Source organism: Phoxinus phoxinus (assembly GCF_949152265.1).
Source record: "Phoxinus phoxinus genome assembly, chromosome: 13".
Taxonomy (NCBI): Eukaryota; Metazoa; Chordata; class Actinopteri; order Cypriniformes; family Leuciscidae; genus Phoxinus; species Phoxinus phoxinus.
The window spans coordinates 27,850,894-27,874,602 of NC_136888.1; the positions used below are offsets into that span (position 1 = coordinate 27,850,894).

A 23,709-nucleotide genomic window follows, 5' to 3' on the forward strand; every position below is an offset into this window, starting at 1 on the left:
TATCCCTTTAAAAATAACTCCCATGTGTCACTGGTCAAGCTGATTTAAACTAATTAGCAGATTTTTTTTTTTTTTTTTTTTTTTTTTTTTTTTTTTTTTTTACAGTCTAAGTATGGTCACAATAATATTTTCCTTGTGCCATTGTCTGTTTGGTCTGGCAAGCCTTGTAATATAACAGATCCGTTTGTCGCCTGATTATGTTTGTAAAGTTCATTCTAAAGACCTGTTATGAAACTCCAGCACCCTCCATCTTTAAATATGCATGAAGGGGGAGGGGGGAATGGTAGCCTATACAGTTTGCCACTTTGCCACAAATTAATCAGATTTCCTGCCTTCTGTTATATTTTCATGCATAGTTAATTCCAGGACGGCTTGACCTTGTCATTGGCAGCAGCACACACAGTAAATGCAGAAGAGTGAGAGTGTGTAGAGCCAGACGTGACCGCTAGAGAGCGCCAGATTACAACTCTATCAAGAAAAACAGGAAACCTTAAAAGAAGCAATGACATTTTATTTGTGCATCAGAAAAACACACATAAAATTACTACTGGACAAAGAATGTATTAGGGAAAACAATCGTTGTTCATGATATACAGATAAAAGTGTTTATTTACTAAAATAACAGACACATCAAATATATGGCGTATAATGAATCCCTAACTATTATGTATAAATAACTTACCATATTAATTAAGATTACACAGATTTAGTAGGACTAGGAGCAGTAAAAAAAAAAAATAATAATTCTCAAGAAACTAAACAGTGTTACTAATTATGATATAATATCATAATTAAAGCAGTATGGAGAAGTTGACAAGAAGTATGGACATAAACTTTATCATTACTGTATGTGTAGATTCTTCCATTAATATTTATTTATTTATTAAATTAATCCCAAAGTACTGAGGGAGGACACAAAAGGACTTATTTAGTTCTAACAATTTGGGGACGTTTAATACCAATTTAACACAAAGCAAATAATGTTAAAGATATAAATCAGCCTAATATGATTGGTCGTTTGTTATGGTGATATTTTTTTGTTTCTTAAATAAAATAAGAAATGGTGATGGTGATCTTATTTATTTATTATAATAGATAATTAAGAGAGAGAGATTACAATTTTAAATTTAACAAGATAAAGAAAGTCTTGTTTTTTCATTTAATTGATTACAATTATAATTAATGTAGTTTAGTAAAAGATGTCCCACTATCATAATAATGAATAAAGTCATAATAGAGTCTGTAACACCTGGAACATTGTAATTGTCAACATGTGTTTATTGATCTGTATAATGTATATACCTGTTGTGTAACCGCTTTGAGATCATTCTTTTTTTCTTTTTTTTTAAGAAATACTTTTATTCAGCAAGGACATTAAATTGATCAAATGTGCCAGTAAAGACATTTTACAATATTATAAAATATATCTATTTCAAATAAATGCTGTTCTTAAAGGTTATATTCATCCGTTATATTCATTACTGGTTTTTAACAATGATAATTATAAGAAATGTTTCTTGACCAGAATATAGAATGATTTCTGAAGGATCACGTGACACTGAAGACTGGAGTAATGATGCTGAAAAATCAGCTTTGATCACAGGAAAAAACTAAACAAAAATTGTCATATTATGTTTTACCTCGGTGAGCATAAGAGGCTTCTTTCAAAAACATTCAAAATTCATACCCAACCCTAAACTATGTGTAACTAAAAGTCATTAACACTTTATTTTGACATTCTACTAACTATAAGTAACTTTGCAACTACATGTCAACTAACTCATTAGAGGATTAGTAGACTGTCTCCATTATTACATTTACATTTAGCAGACGCTTTTATCCAAAGTGACTTTACATTGCATTTCAAGGTACACATTTTACATTCTTATCAGTTCTTGCTTTCCCTGGGAATCAAACCCATGACCTTGGCGTTGCAAGCACCAATGCTCTACTGTTTGAGCTACAGGAAAGCTAAAAAGTAAATTCTGCTAATGCTTTATTTTGATGGTCCTCCAAAAGACATGTTGCAGAAATTTTACATGTTCTGCTAACATGAACCCTAACACCTAACTCTAACCTATAACACTCTGATAAGAGTTAGTTGACATGGAGTTGCAAAGTTACTTATAGTTAGTAGAATGTCTAAAGTGGCCCATTGAGATAAAGTATAACCTAACTGGATGTACACTGCACACGTAACACTGCTGTGACTGCATAAAATGTAACGTGAAAAATGAGAAAAGCTATACATGCTGTGCTTTTTTCTTTGAAATTTCAGCTTTCTTTGATGCTAAAGTATTTTAAACACTTTTAATTGACCCTTCGCAGGGAGCTTGATTGACAGGTGATCTGACCAATCCTGATACTCCGCCATCCGCCATTTTGTCCGACAAAGCAGTCAGGAGAGTTAGTAGGTTAACATGGGAGGATTTGAACTTGAAAAACGGAGTGTACTGACGCCTTTCCGCGGTTAAAACAACATTCATTCATATGTTCATTCATGTTTATTTGATGCTATAAATGAACTAGAAGGAAGAGATGATCGGTTCACGAGCAGCTTTAACTGAGGCTCTACAGTGATCTGTCACGACACATTAAAGAGCCACAAAACGGTATTTATTGTTTCAATTTCTTTTTTAAAATGACCAAATTTGAAAGGTGAGACTTTGTTTAATATGATTAATATCAAAAGTAACCGAAAAGTAACCTGGTCTGTCCTGTCTGTCGGTGTGTTGTCAGTGTCCTCAGCTCCGCAATGTATTTATCTCTGCGTGAGAACATGGTGTGTTGTGAGAGCGGCGTAGCTTGTCGGACATAGCGACAGTAACTAAGGGGGGCTGATCTTTGCGAACGGTCAATTGACTTTCCGCCCAATAGATGCTCCATGAAGTCATACTGCGTCCTTGTCAAACTCACACACAAAGTACATGGTGAGGTGACAAGCTACATCAATCCACTCGCCTGAAGACACCATCTCGACGCAGTCCTCGTCATCGTAAGCGTTGTTTGGCTCGCCCTCCCTCCACTTGCTGAAAGTGGTCATGGGGGAACGCTCCACATACACAAAGTGGCCTTCTCGCTCCAGGTCGTTGATGCCGATGTACACTCGACTGAGGCCAGCTTCGGTGACGTAGCCAGCGATGGCTCTGTTAGACGCCTCATCCTTGGGCATGGCCAGGTGTCCACCTCGCCCCTGACAAAACACCTCCGCATCCCTGGAGCGCTTTTCCTCCTTCACCAGCAGATAGACCTTGCTGTCTGTCTCTTTGATGCCAGCGACAGCTGCAGGGGAGGGCAGTGCTGAAAAATGAGGATCTGAGATTCTATAATCACACCGCAGCAGCCAGCATTCACACAACTGCATTCTGACAGTCAAACAAAAGAGCTTCTGGCGAACGGCGAAATACTTTTGTCTAGGTGTATTCACCCTGCACATCAAAACGAACAACTGTATAAATCAACTTCAGGTTATTGTAATCTCATGAACGTTGGTTGAGAGAGCAAACGGTTCATTCTTTCTTTTGGACATACCATTTTTAATGAACTTCAGCTCACTGGTTAATTGCGCCACTTGAATATCCATTTCACCAATCATTTTCCGTAAGGGTGCACACTCACAGGGGACACCTGGGGAGACAAGTTAAATATGAGACCATTCACACGAGCTCTCCAAGCATTAAACCGATTCCTATTGAATTCAAACCAATTATAAACTGATATGAACTTAATACTATTTTAGCAACGGTTACCTGGCTCTCCATGTGGGCCCTTAGGTCCTGGATCTCCTATATCACCCTTTAAACCTAGAAACAATTACCATTATTAAGCAGTTAGACCAAACAAGCCAGATTACTTTCAGATTTGTAGTTTTTTTCACAAGCTTGCCTTTGAGTCCAGATGGACCCATCTTCCCATAATGTCCAGGACTACCCTTTTGGCCTTTGACTCCAGGGAGACCTGAAAAATATATAATATATATAAACTTAATATGTACACAAATAAAATTTAGTTATTCCCTGAATGGAGTTTGATTCCCTTGTTTATCAGTATGTTGAATTATTAAAGGCATTTATAAACACAAGTCGTGATCCTGGGTCACATGAGCTCAACTATCTAAAAGCAAGATAAGGGAAGTTTTAGGCGCTCCTTAAAGTGTACACATTTGGCAGCTCCCCTTTTTCCGTCACTTGGTTTGAAAATTTTGCAATTTCTTTTACCATCAAAAACTTCCAAACAAGTTAATATAGAGCTTGAATCATGTAAGTGGATAGTAATTAAATAGCACGCGATTGAATTCAATGAACAGTTTAGTATTACCTGGCTCTCCAGATGGCCCTAATCTCCCAGGTCTCCCAGGTGCTCCCTTCTCTCCTTTCTCTCCTGCTTCACCTACATGACAACGGGAACATTTTCAACAGTAATAGGCAAACCTGTTCAGAATAGCATATATATTGTGTTGTTGCAGTCGTATGTATACTGTGCACAGCATGCACATTTTCTGTATGCACTGAATAGGCTACCATTATGACCTACATACTTAATATATACAAATATACTGTATCCAAGAGTTTAATCCACACAATTTGAGCTTCCATGTCCAGTGTGATGAATAGATTGGCAAGAGTTAATGGTGCGTTCAAGTCCTCCTGGGAAGTTCGTACGTACGAGGTGGGAAGTCGTGTTTACAACGGCAGGAGCGTTTTCAGAAAGCAGCTTTCGTCGGAGTAAGATGGCGGTGCACTCTCTCTTAATCAATCACACAAAAATACAGCAAAGTTCTTAAACTCTAGAAAATGGAGAACAAGAAATGTGCATCAAGTGTGCTTTGCTTTTTTTATTAATTTATGAAGCCACTGAAAACTTTATTGTTACATATTACATTGCTATATTATAATGCCAACATATTCTGTGCAGGCAATTAGCTTAATTCGCTGTAAATAGAAAAGCCTAACAATATCACTGTTAAATACCTTTAAGTATTGTGGTATTCCGCCATGTTTCTCACTGACACGCCCCTAACTCGCAAAGATCGGCGCTTAAAGAAAATCCCGAGCTTCCCACACGTATTTACGACATTGTGGTGGCGTTCATGTGCGTTCAAGTCATCTCGTAAAGATCGTACTCACGAGTTGAACGCACATGAACGGCACCACAATGTCGTAAATACGAGTGGGAAGCTCGGGATTTTCTTTAAGCCCCGATCTTTACGAGCACCATAAGTCATTTTCATACAAAATTCTAATTATAAATATACCAGTAAAACGATAGTAGGCCTAAATTTAGGCCTATTCTATGCCTAAATATAGGCCTATATATTTTTTAAAAAATTGAAAGAAAGAAATTTAATTCAGCAAGGATCAAAAGTGACAGTAAAAACATATAATGTTACAAAAAAATGCTGTTTTTTAAAACTTTCTATTCGTCAAAAAATCCTGAAAAAAAAATCCACAAAAAATATTGAGCATCAGAACTGTTTTAAACATTAATAACAATAAGACAGAAAATCAGTATATTATAATGATTTCTGAAGGATCATGTGGACACTGAAGACTGGAGTAATGATGTTGAAGATGCAGCTATACATAGGTTTCTTGTATACAAACAATACCGGATGCGCGCGCATCCAAGAGGCAAGACCGCTATATGTTATGCCGAGTTCTGTAAAAGAACATTGTAATTAACGTAGATTTCGCATTGTTTGTAAATTCTTGTTGACTCAATAATAAACTGCAATTTCAGAGTTGAATCTGTTTGCTTGTGTTTCATTTGCATATTAATATAACATTATGTAAAAAGTTAGTTAGTTGACTAGTATGAAATTGTCCACCTAAGTCTGCGAATCATAAAAACATGACATACCATATGCATTTAGGTTAGTTTACAGCACAACAGCTCCGCGTCATCTCTGCTTCTGCTAGATATAGCCGTAAAGACTGTTGCTTTCTGCCTCTTAGATGCGCGCGCATCTACGTGATGACGTTGCACAGAAACCCGTGTATATGTCATCACAGGAATAAATTGCATTTTAAATTATATTTAAACAGTAAAGAGTTATTTTAGTAACACTTTATTTTGATGGTCCCTTCTGATCATTCTGTTGACTATAAGTAACTTTGCAACTACATGTCAAACAACTCTCCTTAGTAGACTGTCTGCTTAATATCTGCTAACTCTTTATTGTGATGCTCCTCCAACAGACATTCTACTCAATATAAGTACAACTACATGTCAACTTATTCCAACCCTAACCCTACCAGTCTACTAATACTCTACTAACACTCTAATGAGAGTTAGTTGACATGTACTGTAGGTGCAATGTTATAGTCACCAGAATGTGTAAAGGGACCATCAAAATAAAGTGAAACCGTTATTTTAAATTGCAATAATATTTCACATTTTACTGTTTTTAACTGTATATTTGATCAAATAAATGTATTACATTTGATTAAATTCATTAGTGTCATTAATGTAGATGGCCTAATGTGGTGTAATGTATAGTACCTTTGAGTCCAGGGACGAGGATCTGGACGGAGCATGGTTCTTCGGGCATGTGCTGACCATAAACTGACCTCATTAGTGTCAAACTTAACATGCAAGCCACCAGCTTCTCTCCACCCATCCTGGAAACAGAACATTCATGTTCGTCTACAGTCAAATACTAACACAAACTTCAATGCCATGTTGATTGGAAAATGTAGAAGCAGATTATTGGATTCACAAAGGCTTCAATGCTTATAAAATGGAACAAGTCAATTGAACAATATCTCCACAGTCAATTAATCTTGTGACATACATGCACAAACAAGCGGATATAGTCATACCAACAGCATTTGGAAAGAAAATACACCAAAGTACAACATGTTTTCTTTTTTCCCAAACTATCTCACCGGCCACCTTCATTTCAAAATCGACAATAGAGAGTAAACAGTCACACCAAGACATCTCCAGTAACTACCGACTTTAACATCTGAGTTGTCTCGTTGTTGTATACCACCTGCAGGACAACGTATTGCTTATGAAATGGACTTACCTTGTGTTGAATTTCAAAGCCCACTATATAATATGCAGCAGGCTCAGCCAGTATATGGATCCAAGTGAGTTAACGGAGGTTTGCTCACTGGTGGTCTCTCTGAAATTTTTCATCACACACCCTGCAAGAAACAGGCCTGAGAGTGAGCAAGTACGTGTAAACACTAAGATAAGAGCGGCTCTGCAACACTCCTCTCTGATATGGGAAATTTCCATGAGAAAATATCAGGGTCAGTGACAGAACGACTCTTAACACATTCCTCACAAATTAAGTATCAAAAGCATTCCCAAATGTCACAAGTTTTAGTTAAGATAGTGTTAAAGGAAAGAAATTAAATGTATTATTTATATAGGTATTATATTTTTAGATGCTAAAGTCAATCATAATTGTATCTTCACATAATGTATTGCAATTTAAATGAGCAGAAAAACATGGAAGTTACGAAGAAGCAAGTTTAATTTGAGGTCACCCAGGATGAGAAAAGCTTGGGAACAGAAATGCTGCAGTTTGTGCATTGGTGCACAGGGAGGCAGTAAATATTTGCCGGAATTCCATCTGGAAAAATCCAGAAAAATGAATGGACTTGTGCTGCAGGTGCATCATAATAATAATAATAAAAGTGTATTGGCAAAGCCATTAGACACTAATATAATATAATATTATTATATTATATAATATGATAATATAATATAATATACACTGCCCGCCCCCCGAAAAGTTTGCTGTTGGGATTTAAATAGGCAAACACTTAAGAGTGATTGGATAATTATTACAGTGATGTTATGTTTCTAGCATGTTATGTGTTTGGCAACAGTTCTTCTATCCCTAACTGATGGAGTGTGTAGCTTTTCATTTCTTAATCAAACATGTAAGAAGACACATCATGGCAGATGTGATATAAGAGATAACATTTCCACTAAGAGGTGCATCAATTTTTGTATAATGATGTATAATGACTTCTAATGTTTTCATTTATTTTTGTTGTAATTATTTAGCTTTTATTTATTGTAATTAATACTGTTTTGTAGTAGTTGTTGTTGTTGTTGTTCTGAAATGAACAATGTTTATTTTCTCGGTTGCACTATAAACCCCAGAATTAATTCTAGTTGCACTGTACTTACAAATGAGTCACATGCCAGTAACTGAAAATTAGGATCAGATCTACATGTGCTGCTATTTATATTCACAGTAAACAAACTTAATAAAACCATTAAGATGTCATTCACCTCCAGAGCTCTATTGTGCTTCTGTGTGTTGCTAAGGAATATCCTTGGGGGGGATGGGGGGCGGATGGATGGGGGGCGGATGGGGGGATCGATCCCTTGAAATTGAAATTGTGCTGCAGCAGTTCTCACTCTGACACATACTGCACTACAGTGACACTGCATAAGTGTCCCATACTGTCCACTGCACATACTCTACCGCTCAAAAGTTTGGCGCCATAAGGATTTTCTAATGTTTTTGCATTTATTTGATCAAAAAGGCTTTAAAAATTTAATTTATTCCTGTGATCAAAGCTGAATTTTCAGCATCATCACTCCAGTCTTTAGTGTGATTCTTCAGAAATCTGACTGATATGCTGATTTGGTGCTCAAAAAAACATTTACCGGTATTAGCCTACAATTATCAATGTTGACATCAGTTGTCCTGCTTAATATTTTTGTGGAAACCATGAAAAAAAAAAAAAAAACGAATATTCTTTGAAGAAAATAAAGTAAAAAAGTACAGCATTTGTTTGAAATGAATTTCTTTACTGTCACTTATCATTGATCAGTTTAATGTTCTTTGCTAAATAAAAGGGGCTCATACTGACATTAGCACATATGTATGTAAGTAAATAAATAAATAAATGTTCTGTAATCTTTCTGTTATCTAAATGCTGAGAATAGATTTAAATTCTCCTTAAATGGGAATTTTTTTCTTTTCTTTCAATGATAGCTTAACCCCCTCTGTTTTGTCTGACTTTGGCTTGACTCTGAACCGGATAAATTCTGAATTTAAAAAGTGTGCTGTTGGATGTGTTGCTCTTGTATTCTGCTCCACTAAGGCTAAAAGCCCTCTGTGGATGAGAGCCCGGAGAGGACAAACCTTGACCAGCGGAGCATGACAGTCATAGAGGCCTGTCTGACTTAAGGGCACCTTCAGAAAGATGGCACTTTGTGCTGTGTCAGGATCAGGAGGTTGGCAGGCGGCTCAGCCGTCGGACGTAATGCCCGTTCAACCATCTCAGCTCATTAAAGCCACTTATTTTCTTGAAAGATGAGTGAATAAATCACGCTGTGCAAGGGTGTCAACTTGAACTTGTTAATCAAAGAATTGGTTGGAAAAAAATCATGCATTACAACCTACGAGCTCAATAACCTGCATGGATGTAGTGCTTTCAGAAACCCTGTACTGAAAAAAAAAAAAAAATCTTATATTATCAGTTAGGAATCATCACTTTTTCTATATTTCACTTTTTTTATTTAATATGCAAATACATATGCATGATATGATTTTTAAAAAATGATACTATATCTAGGGTTTTAATAATGATTTAAAATTCTTGGCTCATCTAGATGTTTCTCTTTCCTACACCTCCACATTACGCAGGTCTCTTCATCACAATATGCCTCGTGTTCACAGTTAGACGTTTATATTGTGCTATGCGGGCTATTTTAAGCACAAGAGGAAAACAAAAGCCATTATGAAAGACAGTGAGCAATAAGACAATAACTCTAATAGTTATTAATTCATGAGATCATATGTGTCAAATTAGATGAATTTTTATATAAGAGTAGTTAATCATAATGTCCATGGGTCAAGAGTTTAGGTTAAAATATTAATGTACTATATATATATATATATTTATTATATTTTATTTTATTCGGATCCCCATTAGCTACCACAAAGTGGTTGCTAATCTTCCTGGGGTCCACACAGCCATACAAGACAAAAATATATAGATAAAATAAAACCAAGAAATAATTACACTAATCAAATCATCAAACTATACATAGCAGTAGCAGCACATCAAACACACAACATACATATTTGTAAGCATACGTCTTTTAAATACATATGTGCTTTTACTTTTTCGTATGTTTATTGGAACCATATTCCAAGCAACAGAACCTCGATAAAGCAGTTTTTTCATGAAATTTGAGTGTGGACAAGCTAAAAGAGTTGAGCCTTACTGACTTGATGCGTTCCATAGTCATGTCTAAAACCCACATACACGTTTTTCAGAGAAGAAACATGGTGTATGATACTTGATTGACTTATATACCAGCAGTGGTAAATGTACTGTATTCTTCACTTAACAGCCATGATCATTTTCTATGCATATCAATAACATTGGCCTGAAATGGATAATGAAGCACTAACCTGCTCTGTTCTGAAGCTTTTCTCAGATGCACTTGACCATATCATTGGGCAGTACTCAAGATGTGATAAAACTAACGATTGCACCACATCTTTTATTAAAGGGCATCTATTATGACATTTAAAATGTTCCTAATGTTGTTTTGGGAGTCCCCAAGAACAGTTTTACGTGCATGCAATGACAAAAAACACTTTTGTTGTCGTATAATATGCATTTATTTTTACCTGATTTGCTCACCGACTCCCAAATGATTCGTTCAACGACTCATTTTTCCCAAACCCCTCCTTTGCGCGACGCTAATCTGCGTTGATTGGTCAGATGACCCAGCAGTGTTTACATAGATAATACTTATTGTTTAACACGTAGTTCAATGATGCTTTTATCAATTAAATTGTGTTATAATAATGATTATAGTCCAATGCTTTAGTTTGTAGTAAAAAACTAAAAATAAGATAAAGAATTTAATGTTATGTTAGGGAGCATAGCCCAGAGTTCATATTGTAAAAGCACAATCAGTCTTTGTTTGCATTAGCCCGATGCATTAACATAATGTTTAAAAAAAAAAAATGCAGTTACGTTACTACGAGGTATTACTATATTCTTTAAGACAACTCCGAAAACAACGACAAACACTTCACATATCTCAATACAATTGTCATTGAAGACCTAGAAGCTAAACGTTGCTTACACAACAAACAAAATAATTAAGCATGCTACATAAAACATAAAAGCAACAATTATTAATAACACTTACAGGTTGTGATACGGAGGTGGAAGCTGATGCAAATACACTTGGAACTGAAACTTCCTTCAATATCAGCCGACTCGCGAATCCAAGTTTGAGTGCATTTAAGTTGGTAAAGCAATCGTCTTCAAAATGGCGCGAACAAAGCACAAGGCTCGGACTATACTTCTGTGGTATAGTTATATGAATTGTAGCCACTTAGTCTTCAAATGCTCCTCCTTGGGCAGATGAAAAAAGTTGGCTTTTGAGTCGCACTTCAGAACACAGCGTCTCGTCGCCATGATGTTTTCAAGTTTTCCTTGGAGCGCAATAAGTGGGCGTATCGTATTCAAATAACTTGACAAGTTGACGTCATCTAGTCAGAGAAAAAGCTTCGGTCTTCTAACGATTCATAAAAATGACTCCGAGTCGACTCTTACTTTTGAAAGACAAAAACTTTATATACGGTGCACTTTCATATTTCAAACTTTGCAGGATGTTTTTGTTCACTTAGATCTATGTTACACACTACATGAAAGGTCAATTTTAAAATTCCATAATAGGTGCCCTTTAAAACCAAAGTGTAAAACACAGGACATGTCCTGACCACAGCTATACCTTTTCCCATATTGCTTACTATATATAATCTATATGTTCAGACCAAGACAGCATATCAAGTTTCACGCCCAGCAACTTAACATTTGTTACTTGTTCCACTGGAGTTGCATCAATAAATAAATTATATGTGCTATATATCTGGATAGAATATACAGTTTTTACAGAATAAAAATCACAATTTCAATAGAAAGTCCCCAGAAAATATTAAAACCCAACATCTGTCTGTGTGTGTGTGTGTGTGTGTGTGTGTGTGTCTTGTCGACTACCTATAAATGTTTTTTTCTCTTCAGTTCTCTTCATTATTTTGATGCATAACTCCGATGTGCAATGGCACGTGAACCACTATATGACGTGTAAGTGTCTGCGATCACTGTGGCGTGTGTGTGCACAGAAAGCGATGTATTTGGTCTTGATATAAAAGATGATTACTCACTGCATTTTCATATTACTCAGACACGCTGTAAAAATCATCAGAATATCAATGAAGTCGGAGTCCAAGAACCTCACACCTGCCACAATGTGTGCCACGAGCCATTACATTCTCACACAGAAACAGCCATTTATTTGAAGGAAAGGGAAAGGAGTCTTTCATCTAAAAGTGTTACCTCAGAAGCATGCCCTCGTTCATGAAAACGACATGCAGTGAATTCTGATGCCTTGAGGAATTGCACATCAGCCGGGGTTTATTTCCCTCCGACCTGATAATGGTGCTTTATTGCTGCATTGTAAACTTTTCATAGAGACCATAGCGCTTATCTTTCATCTGATGACTCGACACAAAATTACTTTGCAGTGTAGACACAATGCCTAAATCGGGAGTCAGGATATTAGCTGCTGGTGAGCCGGTGACAGATCTGGGGGACCATGCGTTTGATATATCATTTCAGCAAAAACCTTCAGGTGAAGCTGTGCCTTGATGAGTCATCATATAAATAAAGAATAGAGAAAGAATGAGGGAGAGGGACAGACAACGAAAGAGGGCAAACATCAGGCACCATGAACATATGGAAAAGATGACTTTCATATTCTGGGTTCAATAAGTTATGCTCAATCAGCAGTATTTGTGGCATAATGGTAACAAAAGGTCACAATAAGGCACTTACAATGGAAGTAAACAGGCCAATTTCTGGATAATTTAAAAACAAATTTGAAGCACATCATTTTATAAAAGCACTTACATTAATTCATCTTTGAAAACTTGTGTATTATTTGAGCTGTAAAACTGTTCTTGTTCATTTTTTAGTGTTCTAGGCATTGTTGGCATGGCAAGTCATAAAATTGGGTATAAATAATACACAGCACAGGTTAGTAATCTTTTTTCCCACTAAAATCATGTTTACACATACTGTTTATGTCTTGTAGAAAACTAGAGAAGCCCTAAAAGGTCGTTGGCGGAAAAATTATATGCCAATGCTTTTTCGTTCCCCCGAGAAACTTTGGTTACACTCTATTTTAAGATGTCATTGTTACAGTTTAATTATATATTTAAGTACTAAGTAATAATAATGAACAACTTACTATATGGTTAGGGTAGGATTAGGGTTTAGTTAAGGGTTAGTTGCATGTAATTATGCTAAATTTACTGTTATTACTATACATGTAACATATGTAACAAGGACACTGTATAATAAAGTGTTACCGAAACGTTTCACTTGCTTTGTGTTCCCCTGAGAAACTTTACATTCACTCGCAAATTTTTTGCGATAGGAATACTATGAAGTGCGAGGAAAAAGGTCAATTTCAGTGCTAAACACAAACGCAAAGTTCCTCAGGAGAACACAATAATTTTAAGAAAACGCAAATGCTTTGCAAAACAGCGGAAATTTTTAGCTGGCAAACACAAACGTTTTTCAAGCAAATGGAAAGTTTCTCCGGTAAATGCAAATGTTCTGTGAGTAAACGCAAAGTTTCGTGGGGACGCTCAAAAAGGGGAGCTCATAATCAACATTATATACCACAATTTTTTAGATTGTATTTGTACAACATTGTACAACATAACTTGTATTGAACCCGATATATTCTTTTAATAGGCAAATGCCCATTTCCCGACTTCAATGGACATTAAATCAGCAGTGTGACATCTCACTCTGAAAATAACCAGACCAACCACCATCAATCACCGTTGACACATACCAGGAAAAACAGACCTTTTGGAACCTTAAGTGCCACCGGGGTGAATAAACATAATTATAATGTCAAAATGGGAACACGGTGTAAATACAAACTCCCTTGTACTCTCTTTTCACTTGGAAAGGGTTTAACTAGATCATCATCTGGCATCCAATCGAGTGCTATCCGAACCCCAAACCCTATCATTGGCTCTTAAATCTGTAATCTCCACTTCAGAGGTAACAATTTTAGCAAGAGGATTGGATATGAGTGGCTGACCCAGTATCGGCTGTCCTCCGTGTCTTTCCTTCACTCACGTGTCAAAGCAACGACCAGCGCTCTATTAACATGAATCTTTCCAGCATCGTGCATCACCTCTCCGACTGCGAGAGATCATTTCTCTCACCGAGCGGCACATATTGCAGATTACGGTTGCCAGGTTACTTCGCACCAACATTCTAAATGTGGGCACATGCTTCAACCCAGAAATAGAGAAAAATATATCAGATGCAGTCTAGTTAGAGATCACTCCTTTGACGGAGAAAACATATCATAATGGATCGGTAGGGAGGGGGCAGTGAATACAGAACTATTTGCAGTTATATAGGTCAACACCCTGAGGATGGCTTTTACGATTTGGGGAATATACAGTATCAATCGAAAGTACATTGCTTTAAGAAACTTTGGGCTTATGTAACCATTTTCAACTGAGATCTGCATTTCCATACATCCCGCTTTGAAAGCGAAATTAACGCCTAATTAGGCTATCAAGACATGACATAATGTGGCGCTACTAAAGAAATGTGCAAGTGTATGAATGCAAAAATTTAAACAATTTACTTTTTTTGCCAAAGGACATTGCGCTTCATGGAGCTTTAAGATTTTCCAGTGCAATTTGCAGACCGAAGCCAGATAATATGGCTTCTCTGTCCCTTCTTTTGCGAGCTCTCAGTGGAAAGAGGCAGAGACGAAAGGGGGTGGACACTGGAATCTGTTCACTGGCTTGTGGGAGCTTGGGATTTCTCTCCTTAGCTTGAGGCTGGTGGTGGAATATTATCAGCTCCAGAAGGCTGGCAACGCTCTCAGCTTGGTGTAGGCATCGAATCTACAATCTAACAGATCAAGGACTGACTCACAAAACACAAGCATGAGTGAAATCTTTTGCGTAGTATGGTGGAGAATGCGGGCAGCGCCAATGGCTCACAAACTGCTGCTCGTCTCCAACACAGTAAATCAATTTAATATCTAAGTGTGTAGTTTTTCACAAAACAGCTTCATCAGATTGGTGGAGAATATGTTGAGGTCAAAGGCCGGCGGAAGAAGAGTGCTCCCGTTCCTCGATGGGTTAACTAATTCATCCAAATTGAATTCCACTCTCCGAACAATGTTAAAGCCAGAAACAGATCAGAATTCCATCTGACCGGTTAACGGTAATTCATTTAAGTCTTTCCCGTCCCGTGGAGCTTTACTCAGTCTGTGGAGAGCGTTCTGCTAATGCATCCATCTGAGAGTGCTTTGACATGATGGATCAGACGTGTGCTGATAGCTTATTTTCCAAGCACAGAGCTAAACAAAATGCAGAATGTACTGTACAGATGTACTGTCTGTGCATCTAAATATTTCCAATGAAAATTATTATAATTTGAATGCTCAGTATTGTGACAATTCACAGAAAATCTTTTCCAACAAAATGCAACTTTCAAAAGCGATTAGGTTTGACTTTGAAAAGGATGGTGATACATGTTTATTTAAATGTGTAGACTGTTTATAGAAAAATGTGTATATAATTTCATAGCAGTTTCCTTGGAGAATAAGATAAAACTATAAAGAACACAGTAAGTCATCAGATATGACTACTCTTTCTCTCCAAATCACAAGATATGTTCAGCATCTGATCCACACTACAGTATGAGTTATTAAAGAAACAAGCTGTCACAACAAGCTGTTCAGCAGTCTAATTGGCAAACATGCTTATTTCTCAGTACTCATATTCTGTCACATGGATTTTGTTGTGTTGTTTATAAGCACCACTTGTATTTACATGTAAAGGTCTGGAAAACTAACTGCTTTGAAAACAGAGGTCACCCAGAGGCACTGAGCTGTCATGAAGATTTGATGAAGCAATATTATATGCAAAACTTAAAATTCTGTCATTATTTATTTGGCCTCAGGTTGTTTCATGTAATTGTTTTTCAGTGGAAAAAAAATACATTTGTACATCTCTTTCCTGAAAAATACAATAAATGAAACACTTCTTTTTTTTTTATTGTCACAGTCGGCTGCAGCAGAGATAAAGCAGGATTTAAGTGCAGCCGTCTTTATTTTCAAGTAAACTCAAATCTTTCCAAAACAGATTCTCAGGAATAGGAAAAAGATCAGGGACATGAACAGAACAACAAACCTAGTAACAACATAGAACTGAAAGAAACACAAGGCTTAAATAGAGAGCAAACAGAGGAACTAAATAGACTAATTAACGAGACACACCTGACCTGAAACTCAAATCAAATCAGTAACCATGGATACAAACAGGCAGGGGACCGAGAAAGACTGAATTCAACACACTGACAGCAAAACACGAGAACAGAAATACAAACATGAATCAAAACACACACAACATGTGCCAAAAATAATGGTAACACTTTACAATAAGGTTTCATTAGGTTAACATTAACAAAGAATGAACAATACTTCTACAGCATTTATTAATTCATGTTAATTTCTACATTTACTAATGCATTGTTAAAATCAAAAGTTGTATTTGTTAACATTAGTTAATGCTTTGTGAATTAACATAAATAAATATTAGCTATGTCTCTATTAATATTAACAAAGATGAATAAATATACTGTATCAAATTAATTGCTCATTTTTAGTTCATGTTAATTAATCCATTAACTAATGTTAACAAATAAGACGTGTAAATTGTTACCAAAATAAAATACAAAAAAGATTCAATATGCTGTTTACCTGCAGGTCATATGGACATTAAAAACATCAGAGAGCTGTAGACATGCAAATGCATTGTTCAATTATTGAAATATAAACCTAAAATCTTAGGAGGTACTTCAAGTAAGTATATTAGGAAAAAGATGTTTAGCAGACCAAAATTTTGGGAATACCTTCTATACAATGACAGTTAGTTACCCTGTCTGTTAAGCTCCAAAAAATGACATAAAAACAGCAACAGAACAACCTTGCAAAGAACAACCTCCTGGACAACAACCAGTCTGGTTTCAAAAGGGGACACTCAACTGAGACGGTTTTTGAAGCTCTGAGACTGGCAAGAACAGCTTCCAAATCCTCAGTTCTCGTCATGCTGGATCTGTCTACTGTGTGTGGCACAGTTAACCACCAGATCCTCCAGTCAATCCTAAATATGAAGGGCATCTCTGGAACCGCACTCCAATGGTCCAAGTCTTGCCTCTCAGGTAGGTCCTTTAGGGCGAGGCATCTAAGTCACAACATCTAGCTACTCGGGTGCCTCAGGGCTCATGGCTCAGTGCTGGGACCGCTTCTCTTCTTCATATACAGTGCATGTCATCACTAGGATCTGTCATTCAGAAGCATGGGTTTTCCTATTACTGCTACGCTGATGACACACAACTCTACCTCTCATTCCAACCAGAGGATCCGACGGTAGGTGCTCGCATCTCAGCCTGCCTGACAGACATTTATTGCTAGATGGAGCACTACCTTCAACTAAATATTGTGAAGACAGAGCTGCTTGTGGTCCCAGCCAACCCAACACTACACCACAACTTCTCCATTCAGCTAGGTCCGTCATCCATAGCTCCATCAAGGTCACCTAGGAACCTTGGAGTTGTGATTTATGATCAATTTAACTTCACAGACCACATTGATAGATCTGCCAGGTCTTGCAGATTTGCTTTATACAACATTAGGAGGATCAGGTCCTTCCTATCAGAGCATGGTACACAACTCCTTGTCCAAGCGCTTGTTCTATCCAGACAGGACTATTGTAATGCTCTCTTGGCAGGCCTTCCAGCTTGCACTGTCAAAATTCTGCAACTGATCCAGAATGCTGCAGCTAGAGTGGTCTTTAATGAGCCGAAGAGAGCACGTCACACCTCTCCTCACAAAATTGCACTGGTTGCCAATTGCCGCTCGCATCAAATTCAAGGCACTGATGCTTGCCTACAGAACAACCACTGGCTCTGCTCCTTTTTACCTAAACTCATTACTCCAGACATACGTGCCATCCAGAAGCTTGCGTTCTGCAAGTGAACGTCGCCTCGTGGTGACATCTCAAAGAGGCACAAAATCACTTTCACGGACCTTTACCTGGACTGTTCCCTGCATTTTCAAGAAACGGCAGAAGACGCATATTTTCGGCAACACTTGATCCTTTAATACTAACACTTTCTTTTCTCTTCTCTTCTACTCTATATCTATATAAAAATTTTTTTTTACATACGTTAGGCTTAACTGGGAAGGATCACAGCACTTACATATTGTTGTCCTATTGTGAGTTTAACTGCTTCTATTGCTCTCCTCGTTTGTAAGTTGCTTTGGATAAAAGTGTCAGCTAAATGATCAAATGTAAAAGTTAAATGTAAATTTAAAAAATCCTCTGAAGCAAATATTACCCTTAAGTTAAACCCTTTCCAAGTGAAAAGAGAGTACAAGGGAGAATAAGAATATTATTATTCTTCAAAATATTTATTAATTTCATTATTTATAAAATTGTTTATTTATTTATTTTGTGTTCCATAGATGAAAGAAATTCATGAAACAACATGAGGATGACTAAAAAAAACTGAAATTTCATTTTTGAGTCCAAGTAAATATACTTTTTCAAACAAAAGTACTATGTGATTACACATTTCTTAAGGAAATACATCAATATAGAGACACATCCTGCCTTGGGTCGATATTTCTACATTGCATACAGTAGATAGACGAACTGGTGTGAAGTCCATGTGTGAGAAAAAAAAAACCTGCAATGTTGTTAGTTCCGACTGAGGAAACAGCCTGAAGGTGGAAATGGCAAGAGGAGGATGAGGAGGTGAGGAAGGAGACACAGGCATCATTCTTACAACACTGTGGTGGAATAAGGTGGCAGTTAAAGGAGCTCTAAGCACAGGCTGTCTGGAATAGTTTATAATGGATCCCAATTTTGACATCCTTCTCTTTCATGCCACTGCAGAGAGTCTAGTTTATAGAGTTTTAGAGTTATAGAGCAGAGTGCTAGAGAATTAAAAAAACATCCCTGACACTCTGCTGCACACACTTAAAGACATAGAGTACCATGTTATCTGTACATTCTATTTTGCTGGACTTCCAGCGACCTTGCGTTTTAGTGTTTCCCTCTCTATACACATGGTACTGGAAAATGCTCTGAAAACAGTCAACAGTGCATCACATTACCTTTGCCCTCAATATATTCACTGTGAAAGACCTGTGGAACACAATATGACACCTTGCAAATGTGTTGGGAGAAGCAGATTCGCTCTTCCTCGTGATAAGATTCCCAATCATCTGGATGAAAATCACACATTCGTACATGTCCTGACACCGGCATCTTGCTCACTTTGATTAAGTCCAAATGACAACAAGAATGTAATGAAAGTGCTAGGTCAGATGTCTGTATGCGCTTTATGGTGTCGGAATGACTACTTGAATTTTAAATGCAAGTATGGCCATTGATCTTTGCTAAAGATGACTTTGGGATGGTTTCCCTAATGCAGGCCAGATTTAATCTGTGTTTGGGAAACTTTCATGGCCGTTTTCCCAGATGCAAACTAGCCAATGTCCAAGGTTAAATTTCACTGACAATAGTGATTCTTCATTCATGGTTTTTAGCCCAGGACCAGCACTTAATCTGTGTCTGGGAAATTGGCCCACATTGTGTAGTCACATAATATCTTATTGGCAACTTAAGAACGAAAAATAAGTCAGTGAATACTAGTGCTCAGATGCCATTGTCTCACCCTTATGAGACAAGATTTTGAGAACATCATTACATTACAGTTGTGCTGACAAAACTGCATCAATCAATATATAGATCAGGCTTAATTGCTTGCGTTGACAGTAAACTAAACAGAGGCTATTTTCATAATTCATCAGAGCCCATTAATGTCCAAAAAATTACCACTGCCTGATGATTTATGAAGCTCTCAGCTCAAGTCATTTTATGGTGTAAATAGTGATGGCAGACCAGTGAAGTTGAGCCTCCAAACCACATTTCCAATGCTTCTGGACAAAGACAACTCACCTTCAAGCCAGGGACATACAAACTGGGGTCAAGGGACACCCAGGGGGGTGTATATATTATTACTGTTGCTGCTGTTGTAGTTGATGAATAGGGTTGGGAATAGAAAATCGATTCCAATTGGATACTTAAGGTCAGGATCGGATACTTGTTATAAAATTAAAATTTTAGATTCAGCTTAAACAGAATTCTTTGCAAGAACACACAGGATAAATGTTTGATATCTAAATTGTTTACCATACTAGAATCGAAACTGGGAATAGAGAAGAATCATAATCGATAAGTAGAATTGGAATCAGATTCACTTTAAATTCAAAGATACCCAACCCTAATAATAGCCAAAAATTGTTAATACCCAACCCTAAGTTAATAAACAAGCTGATAAACTGTTAAATTGATCATTTTTGACATAGTAAGTCACAGTAAAGACTTTTACATTGTTACAAAGAAATCTCTATTTCAAATAAATTATCATGGTTTCCACAAAAATATTAATCATCATAATAATTTTAAACTAATAATAATTACAAATGTTAATTGAGCACCAATAACGATATCAGAAGGATTTCTGAAGGATCATGTGACACTGAAGACTGGAACAATGAAGCTGAAAATTCAGCTTTGCGGGCACAGGAATATATTACATTTGAAAATTTAATCAAATAGAAAAAAGTTATTTTAAATTGCAATAATATTACTGTTTTTACAGTACTGTATGAAGCCTTGGTGAGCATAAGAGACTTCTTTCAACCCCGACTTCTTCGACCCCAAGCTGTCCCTTGTATAATTGGGTGTCCTTGGCATGAAAACCCTTGTTCTGGACGATATAAGGTAAATATTGTGGTATGAAAACCGGCAGATTGTAACTACAACAAATCTAAAGTTACATCATATGTACTGATGCAGCGTCTAGACGAGAACAAATCAATAGGATATACAAGTTTCACTGCAGAATACTTGATATTTGACTACAGAGGACAAAGGATTGAAGGTGCCTTTATAGTGTCTAATGGCATAATGTCTAACTGTACTTCCTGTTGTATGTGGTGGCAGACAGCCGGTAGGGAAACAAATGGCCTAATTTAGATAGGAAGGAAATAAAATAGTTGACAAAGAAGAGTTTATTTTACCGGATTGCTGAGGGTCAGATGTTGGAGGGCATGTCACACAATTGATTTTCAACTTGGACTATGTATTTCTGTGACCTTGGGAAACCTATAGCTCTTATTCTCTTTTCCACTCTCAAGACTCATACGTTTATGCATTTTATAGATCTTCAAAGGTGTTCTCGTGATTGAACACCACACAGCGTTTTCAATCCTTCAAGCCTACTATTACGTCTGCAAACAAATTATAGAACTGTTGCAACTGTAGAAAAAGGGGGGTGTGAAAAGTGTTAAGTCGAATAGAGGTTTGGGAAAAACACATATTTACACACAGAATCTGAAGCTTTTTGATTAAAGTTTGTCCGTAAGGCTGTCAAGGGAAGAACACAGAAGCATTGTTCATATATTCACAGTGTGGCTGCAGCTGGAATCTAGGACAATAAACTGATAATGCTCCAGCTTCAAGCCAGGCCCTCAACCCACTCCAACTGTCCCATAAATACATCTGTGATCTTCAGTTTTAACTGTGGTATATAATACTTGACCTTCGAGGGCGTAATTTCAATGGGCCATGGGGCAGACCGCTCTGTTTGATAACTGATAATCATATTTCAGATTCTATGACTCCATATGAACATGAGAAGATGCAATCATGTTAACCAGAGGTAGGGAATGAGCAGCGGAAATGTTTATGACGACTACAGCCAGGCAACACTGTGTCAAACATCAGCCGAAGCCTTTCAGAAATAAGATTCTCTTCAGTTACAGAGCGGTTTCTTTTAAAAGACTGCAGCTTTTATAGGATTCGTATAAAACATCCACCATCTTCAAAAGTCCCACTGAATTACACCCTCAGTGTTCAAAATGTTAAATGTAAAGAATTTTAAAGAATTTTTTTTTTTATATAATTAAATGATCTTCCAATGAATAAGTGCATAACAGGGTGACTGTGAAGGCAAATCCTTGGAAATGGGAACAAACTCTTTGTAGAGTCATAAAGCTTTCAAATTGCAGATGGGACTTTCTTTAAAGGACAAGTTCGGTATTTTACACTTAAATTCCAGGTTTTATCGTAGTTTTTGCAATACCATACCTCACAGCACATCCAATACAAGTCAATGGAGTTAGACAAAAACTACGATAAAAGTCGTAGTTCTGTGTGCTACCACAGAAACCGAAAATTCTCGGGCCAGCAGTCCAAATTTCAATCTTAAAGAGGCTATACTGTATGCGTTTTTCTGAAATTTAAACTCGCGACTGACATCTGTGGCCAAAAAACAGAACTGCTCTTCCTTTCTGCTCGCTCGTACGTGCACACTTCACAAGTCATCTGCTGCAAGGAGGTCAGGTCAACATTATGTTTACAGAGGTAAGAACAGTCAAATACATATATTGTTTGAGATAAGGGTTCTGAGTGATCTGAAACGTTTAACATGAACGCGCTTGACGTCACATCCGCAGACAGCGCGGGAAAAATCCGACCCGACAGAAAATAGGAAAAATAGGATACAGGCTTATAGGTGCACCCACTGTGAGCAGACAAGGTGTCAGTATGCTCATCAGGAGATGTTTGAGTCATAAATGGTCAAATAAAAAGGCTATTGTTTCGTTTATTTTGGGGGAAAAGTTCCATATAGCCCCTTTAACCGTTCTATTTCATCAGAAACTATCTGAAAACAGGGCTTTAAGTGTAAAATACCGAACTTGTCCTTTAAGAAACTGAATACATGTGACCTAACGTGATATTTTGAGAAAATTATTTAGAATTTTATCATTTTAATATGTAGACCTATATATAATATGTATTTCGTCAATATTGCTCAATATTTTATATATTTGGCAATATTTAGATTACCTTCGGTAACACATGATAACACATGTACCAAAAAGTTTTTCGCTGCTTTTTAGAATTTTTTTGCGTATACAGATGACAACGTTGTCAAAATGATCCCCGTTCACACGGATTCACAAAATGAGTACAAAAAGCTGTATTACGCATGCCAGGCCAGTAGTTTTTAACAAAACTAATTTTATTTAACATTTTGTTTAATTATACAAAATAGTGTCACATTTTAATATTAGCCATTTAGCAGTTTTTGGCTATAACATGAAAATAATTGTTGACATAAAATAATTATTGGCAATTTTAATACGACACTTTAATAGTGCTGCATTTTCACATGTGTTTTTGAGCATTCTGTGTTTTGCTCAGGTAGTTTGGTGAGCACATATTTAGTTGGTTTGGTAAGCATACTGTATGTATATTTAGATTGCCCTCCCCTTTTCACTTTTTCTACATGCAGACATTATATAACCAGACAACCTTTGCTTCAGTTTTATATTATAGTTAACTTACGCCCACCTATAGGCGCACATTCCAATATGAAGTGTTCAAACCACTCGAGCTGCGACAAATGTGTCTTTCCTGAAGATAATTGGCTGCATTAGGTTTTGTACTAAGGAAACCAAAATGATTTTTTTGATGAACACTGTGCTCAACAGGGCATTGTGGAAAGCAATGAA

General features: G+C 36.9%; 1 protein-coding gene across 7 annotated transcripts in view; it reads right to left on the bottom strand.

Moving 5' to 3' along the window:
• Positions 1–351: 351 nt before the first annotated feature.
• Positions 352–23,709, bottom strand: part of colec11 (collectin sub-family member 11) — a 63,237-nt gene continuing 39,879 nt past the window's right edge. For 5 of the 7 annotated variants that reach the window (XM_079632715.1, XM_079632716.1, XM_079632714.1 and 2 more), the window contains 7 exons: positions 7,031–7,151; positions 6,502–6,620; positions 4,318–4,389; positions 3,886–3,957; positions 3,750–3,803; positions 3,532–3,627; positions 352–3,315 (listed from right to left, as the gene is read on the bottom strand). In XM_079632715.1, the coding sequence (XP_079488841.1) occupies positions 2,891–3,315; positions 3,532–3,627; positions 3,750–3,803; positions 3,886–3,957; positions 4,318–4,389; positions 6,502–6,619 (837 nt within the window). In that variant the 5' untranslated portion in view covers position 6,620; positions 7,031–7,151 and the 3' untranslated portion in view covers positions 352–2,890. The remainder of the gene's footprint in view (positions 3,316–3,531; positions 3,628–3,749; positions 3,804–3,885; positions 3,958–4,317; positions 4,390–6,501; positions 6,621–7,030; positions 7,152–23,709) is intronic. The other 2 variants (XM_079632719.1, XM_079632720.1) reach the window with 2 other exon arrangements.